This window comes from Fusarium falciforme, chromosome 3, assembly GCF_026873545.1.
Source record: "Fusarium falciforme chromosome 3, complete sequence".
NCBI lineage: Eukaryota > Fungi > Ascomycota > Sordariomycetes > Hypocreales > Nectriaceae > Fusarium > Fusarium falciforme.
In genome coordinates, this window is record NC_070546.1 from 4,243,247 (window position 1) to 4,250,478 (window position 7,232).

A 7,232-nucleotide genomic window follows, 5' to 3' on the forward strand; every position below is an offset into this window, starting at 1 on the left:
TTCAACGACACCACCGGCTGGAAAACCGGAAACAGCAATCCAGGCTCATATATATGCATCTGCGAGCATTATTATGACCTCACGCACATTGTCAGGGTCACATTCAACCCATTTGTCTGGTTATCTACACAAATCGATCATACCGTACTCTATATATCTTGTTACATGGCACCTCCCCACGCCAAGCACACTGGGAACCCTCAGCAAAGACATGGCTACTGAAGCAGCACTTGTCTTCTATATAAAGACCGCCCAGCAATCTGTGTCAAAATCTTTAAACACCGATCAGTCGTGTCCCCGCGATAACTCATCACCGCCGCCCACCGGTCCTTAATCGAGCCCGGAGCAGTGATCATATCCAGCAGAACTCAAGTCGAGTAGCAAAATCTTATATACATTCATCAGCTGCACACTTTGGGTTCGTTGCCCAATGATACCTTCAGACATACAATGACGACATTCAATCTACTTGCCAGGCTACTCTTGCAGCAAACCCTCTGGCCTCAGACTCACCATGAGTGTTTCGCGCGATTAACCAAAAAGAAAGACACCGTTATATATACTCCCGAGAACACTATGTGGACAGAATAGGAGAAGATCGTCGTAGATTCCGGGCGGGGGCAACCTAGCCCATCATGTCCCATCTGTGCTCCCTTCGGGCCCTGTATGGAGAGAACGATAGCCTATATACAGCCTAGCTACAGCCAGGAACAGGAAGGCGTATGGGCTCGTCTCAAATCCTGGACTCTGGATGTTTCCAGCCTTGGACCCTCCTCTCATCACACAACATCTCCCAGTTTCCGAGGAGAGCGATGATAAGGGGCATCCACCACAAGAAAGCCGCACTGGTGGCTGTGAGCTTAACAGAAAGGCAACACTGGATCTATGTTGCCGTGTCGATAGCGTCCCAAGACAAGCGCTCTTGACAGCTTTCGCGCATCTGAAACTCGACCTAACTGAACTGCCCGGCTTGAGTTGTTATAATGTTGCATGTCCGCCACTTGCACACATGTCGTCTTTCTTGAACCGCTGGGTTCGTTATATACCACAGACATGCAAATAAAATCTATATAAACCTGTGCAGACATACTTCAGCTGCTGTCGTGGGACTGAGCTGCAAGAGAACTCGGAGGTTACCTCGACGGCTTACTAGAGGCCCACCCTCATGATCCCATCCCTATAAATTTAGCCATACAGGCTACTATCGTTTAGACCGACATTGAGTCAGATAAGCGTCGACACATCGAGGGGATTACCAAAGACAACGGGACAGTAAAGCACCGTATGCCACCTATGTCCCCAGAGGTATTTATCCTATATTACCCGCACTGACTACGGTTACAGGAAGTCTTCAAGCTATCCCGCTATATTCATCCGCACCGATTCATCTACGGTGCCTATAGACTCTACCAAAGGAGAGCGGGAAGACCCTCAGCGGAGCTACGGATCCAGGCGAACCTGGTGGATGCCCAGGGAATCAAGACCTCTATAATAACCAACGATCGCAACGGCAGACTGCCTTGAGGCACCGTGCGGGTTAATACACTGTCATAACGCTCTCTGTATAGAGCGAACGGCCTCTCTTTCTCCTTGAGCCCGGGCTCTTTTGGTTGAAAGGCTCGTGCCAGAGAACGAACGCCAAGCGGCTTGGTCAAGTGAAAGAATTTAATTGAACTCGATCTCAACCGCAGCAGGCTTCAGAGGACCAGCAAAAGAAGAGAAATGCATCTCCATCGAACTAGCACGCCTGTTCATTGTTGTTGCGCGCCATCAGCCAATAGGAAAGACATGCCTATATATACTCTGAGGAGGGCTGAGAATTGTCGCCGATTCCGGGCGGAGCCAGCCAATCTATCAGGCGATCTCATCTCATCGTAGGTTCCTTGCCCCTTTCGGGCCGTGGATGGAATGAACGGCATACTGTATGTATACATCTTGGATGCTGGCGAAATCAGCGATCTCCTACAATACTCTCAACACTAGGCTTTGGGTGTTCCCAGCCTCAGAGCCGACCCTCGCCCCAATCACAAGGGGCATCCGCCGGGAAGGGTCCATACTGCTGGCTGTGGGCAGAACAAAGAGGAACAGTCGGTCTTATTGCAGTGTCGGCAATGCCACAGGGACTGAACGACCCGAAACACATCATTTGGCACATCAGGCACCCGATTCAACTATAATTGAAAGCCTCGAGGCTGCAACACGTTGTGCGCTAGTGTCCCACTGGAAGAACAGGCGTGGATCGTCCTCCAACTCGGATGCATTTCTACAGTTATGTATTGTTTTACATGCCGTCAACGGAAAAGAAAGACATCTCTGTATATACTTCTAGGAGCACTGTGCAAACAAATCCCAGAAGAGCCGTCATGGATCCGGGACGGAGTCGTCTCACTTCCTAACCCGCACAGAGCGACGACAACACACTCGTTCCCTTTGCGCGTCTGATGTAGAAAGAACGGCACCCTATATATACATACTGGCTTCACAAAAGAAAATCGGGCTTTGTGTCTATCTCCGCGCCCTGTACATTGGGTGTTTCTGGTCGTGAGCCGAACTGATGATGCCCTCCTCTCCCCGACTCCCCTTAGCGCACAACGGGAAGGTCATGAGCGGTATTCACATCTACTGGTGGTTGTTGGCCGAACGTAATGGCAACAAGACATTTTTGCCAAGAACATATCGGCCACCGCAGTGGTATCAGCATACAACATGCGAGACCGATCGGCTCTACCATCGCCTCCTGGATGAGGGTGAGGATAAGCACAGCGAGCGGACTTGGCTGGATGCCCACCGCCGCCGGTCGGAGGTGCGGGATCGAAGAGGTGATTGTCGTTGTCGTTGGCTTTTACCGTCACAACCCAAGTTGGAGCGGCTGACAACCTTTCACGGATCGGACACTCGGTTCAACTAGTTACCTACCCCCTATGTTGTGCGGTGGTCGATCAAAGGTTCAATCCCGAATATGCTCCCTCTTTGCCACTTGGTTTATTATATACTACACCTCATAACCCTGTATAAACTTGGTCTTCCGCCATATGGATTGGTGTTGTGAACCGCAACATTAAGTCGATCAACTGCCGCCGCCGTTTGAGTACCCCTACGGCACACGTTGGAACACAGATAACTTCAACAAGCGTTTCTCCAATAATGGAAACCAGTTCTAGTCCGTGTGGATATTTGAGGGCAACAACCTCTGCACCTCATTGACGCAGTCTCGTGTCAAGAGGTAATGTGGTTAGACCATCTCACGGCGAACCAAATCGAAAGGCTGGCGAAATCACCTCTATGTCCATGAAGAAGCCTGGTACAGAACTTTCAAAAGATTTTTCTTCGTCATTCACGACTTCCAGGCTTCAGTGATTGTGGATGCTCTGTGCAGTCGTTCACTTCATCGAGGGTACCAGCCTCCGATATCACTCCGCTCGATCTCGACATTTCTTTTCTCGTTGCTCTATGATTCACTATATACAACATTTTATAAATATTGTATACACTTGGGGATGCCCATTAGAATTTCGGTCACCATCACGATCTTCCTTCCAAGAACAAGTGGCATCAGTTATTACCAGAGTGCACTTTCGAGTATGAAAGCTCACACGCGGCGAATTTGACGCAATCGCAGGCTCAAGACCCCATTTGGGTCAAACTAAGGAAGGGCTAGTGAAATCACCTCGATGACAATGAAGAAGCCTGGAGCAAAACGTCCAGAGGATAATTCTTCATCATCAAGTTTTCCAGCTTCAGTGATTACGGATGCCGTGGGCCTGGTGCGCCGCTCTGCATTTCATCGTGGTGCCGGGCTTTTAACATCATGGTCCCTTGATATATACTCCACGCCCTCAGGAGTCTAGTTGAGGCCCTCTGCTTTGGTCCTCCCGGAATGGGAGCTCGCGGCTAAACCCGGCCACAGGCTCAAGAGGATCATTGGCCCATCACATGAAGCAGTCACAAGGTAGGCTGCGCGATACCAGCAAGGCCACTATCGCCTTCTGTTGTGGGTGCCTCACGGTAGAGCTAGCCGGCCTTCGATAGCTTCATTATATATCCGTGCCACACCTCTCAACACACGTTTTTGTATAGACACGCATCTCGCCACACGATTGCTTTTCTTTTCCAGATGGACATTCTTTCGCCGCTACCGGTGAGAGAAGCATAAAGGTCATTCTGATAGCATCGACTGTATTACGATCCATCACATCACCACAACATCATCAAAATCGATAGACAATAAATCCATTCATAGCTCATGACCTTGGGGGTAGTCGAGATCTGGTATATGCTAAAAGTCCAATCCAATCCAATCAACATCAGTCTTCCCTGTATGCGAAACCCGTGTACTCTATGCAAGTGCCCAAGTCCACAAGCTAGGAGTTATATCCAAACGCCTTCGTATCATATCCAATGTAGCACAAAATGCAGTAAATCAAGCCTTGGCTTGCTTGTCGTGAATAACCAACAGGCCAGCGTCGATGCCGGCACGGGCGAAGCGGTCGCCGAGAACACCCACGGTTCGCTGGAACTCGCGCTCAACGCCCAGGTCGTCGACGAGAAGGTTGTCGAAGAATGGGTGGGATCGTCCGACAACAACCAGGTCTCCCACGTTGAGTCTGGACTTGCCGACGACCTCGCGAGCCTGAGCGACAGCACGATCGGGCAGCTGGCGGACTGAGTCGACGGAAACCTCGATAAAGGTGACACGACCCTCGAGGGTGCCAGAAGCGTTCTTCTTGGCGGTGCTCAGAAGATCCATGTCGCTCGCAGAAGGGATTCCGACCGCAGCCTTGCTAATGTCATTGCTGCTCGAAGGGGTGCTGTCGGGGCTGTGCAAATCGGGGTCATCTTCGCTAAAGCCAAGGTGAACGACCGTGATGGACACATGAGGGTTGTGGGCAAGCTGAAGAACAAAGAGGAGAGCGGCGCGATCATCCTCGCCGCCGATGAAGGGCACGAAAATGTGCTGGTTCTGATCCACTGGGTTCTGGACTGCAGGTGAGCCGTGGTCGCTATGGACTGAGAGTCCGGTGAGGGCTCGACGGGTAAGAGTCGGCCTCTTGGAGAGGGCGTTGTCATCCAGGCTTCGGCTGATGTAGACACCGGTGGTGCAGGTTGATCGTTCAAGGGCGCTCTGGACGTAGTCGACATAGGTCCTGTTGAAGAAGCGATCATTCGGGTTATCGTTATCGGACAGCGCAGCACCAGAGTTCTCCTCAGCAAGACCACCGTATGTACTCCAGGGAATGAGCATAAAGTCAGACTTGGCCTCCTCGGCGCACTTGGCGAGAGTCTCAGCGTAAGCCGACGTGGGAATGATGGAAACCTGGCCAGCGACGGCGACACCGTTGAGGCGAGAAAAGGTCTGGAAAGCCGAGAAAACGGCATCACGAGAAGTGAACTCGGCAACCTCGGTAGACTGCATGACGGACGATGTACGATCGGTAAGCTCCATGAGACGGATTCCACGAACCTCGAGAGGGCGACGAGGTAGGTGTCGAGGCTTGTCGTCCACAGCCACAGCAGCCGAGCCTTCAGCATCATCGGCTTCCGTGTTGGCGATGTTCGACGCCTTCCTAGAACCTCCAAGCAGGGAAACCAGGTTGAACAGGCCAGACAGAGCATCCAGACGAAGATGCAGGATAACCCGGTTGGTCTGCGACTTGTCCAAAGCCTCCTCCATCTTGTGCTCAGAAGCCTGGGCCTCGGTGGCGATGGGAGTTCCGTCCCAGTCAATCTCGCCGCGGCGCCACTTGTCCACCTTCTGACGGTACCACAAAGGGTAGAGCCATCTGGTCAGGGGCGTAGTCGAGACGGTGGTTACCTATGCCGAGATTAGCAGCTGTCAAATCCGTACGGGCGCATCCCTAACCAGAGCCATAACCACGAACATGGTGAATGTTCGGGGTGAGAGGATGCCTGCCTGAAGTCCGATGTTCTGGGCAAGTCAGTATTACGCTGGCAACTTGAATGGCCTCACTTACCAGGACAATCAGTTCGACGAGACCCTTGCAACTCATCAGCACACCGATGGTGAAGCTCTCCCGCCAAAGACAATGACACCAACGCGCAGCCACAGAACCACCAAAGATCTTGCCGAAAAAGGCGCAAAGAATAACAGCAATGACATATCCCCAAGTCTTGCCATCGTTAAGCAGACCCAAGTTGGTGTTGAGACCAGAAAGAGCAAAATAGAGAGGGAGCAGAAGCGATCCCACCAGATCCTCAATCTTCTCAGTAAGTTTGATGGCAAAACCACCATCGTGGGGACATATAACTCCAATGAGGAAAGCACCAAAAATGGCGTGAACACCAATAGCAGCTGATTGCCAGTTAGCAAGAGTACATGATCAACCAATCAAGAACCTAGACTTACCAGTGAACCAAGACGACGCCAAGACCAGAAGCAGAGTCAAGGCCGTGATTCCCTGGGATGGGCCGTTCTGGATGCTGTCGGTTCGGCGCAAGACCCAAAGGAATGCAGGCCGGACTGCAAACACGAGGAAGAGGACCCATGCAACGGCAGTCAAAAAGACGTAGAGGGCTGTGAGGCCATTGGCGTTGTTGACAAGGGCAACGCTCAGGGCGAGCAGAACCCAGCCAGTAACGTCATTGCCAATGCCGGCCGCCAACACTGTCACACCGACCGAAGTTCCAAGAAGCTGGAGCTCAGACAGGATACGACAGAGGACGGGAAAGGCAGTGATAGCCAGGGCAGTACCGATAAAGAGGGCGAAAGTGCCAAACTCCATATCCTCCTTGTGGCCCTCGTTGCCATACTCCTTGTACAGGCCCCAGGCCACAGCGACACCAAGACCGAATGGGATAATCATGCTCGCGAGGCCCACACTAAGAGCGACGCGCCAGTTTGTCTTGAACATTCGGGTATCGACTTCGAGGCCGACGAGGAAGAGGAAGAGCAGCAATCCGAGGGTAGCGACATTGGTCAAGACAGGCATCGACTCGGTGGGAAAGATGTTCTCCTTGAAGCCGGGAATGCGCATCATGACGGACGGACCCAGGACGATGCCGCCAATGACCTCTGCGATGACGCGAGGCTGGCCAAACTTGGAGAGGGGGTAGTGGAGCAGGCGACAAAACACAATGATGATGATGGCCTGGATGATGAAGAGGGAGATTGGGTCCTTCGGGTTGTAGTGGATGGGGTTGAGGCCCTCGATGATGCCGCCCTGAGGATGCGCGCTCGTAACAGCCGCGGCGGCCGACGTCGTTGTAGCCGACAT

General features: G+C 52.2%; 1 protein-coding gene across 1 annotated transcript; it reads right to left on the minus strand.

Annotated features, from left to right (window-relative positions):
- Nucleotides 1-4,420: 4,420 nt before the first annotated feature.
- Nucleotides 4,421-7,232, minus strand: NCS54_00454800 (Na-H-Exchanger domain-containing protein; the record flags this gene model as incomplete). Its single annotated transcript, XM_053150079.1, has 4 exons — nt 4,421-5,812; nt 5,861-5,926; nt 5,973-6,310; nt 6,365-7,232. 4 exons carry the CDS (start codon nt 7,230-7,232, stop codon nt 4,421-4,423), a joined length of 2,664 nt encoding a protein of 887 aa, XP_053006054.1.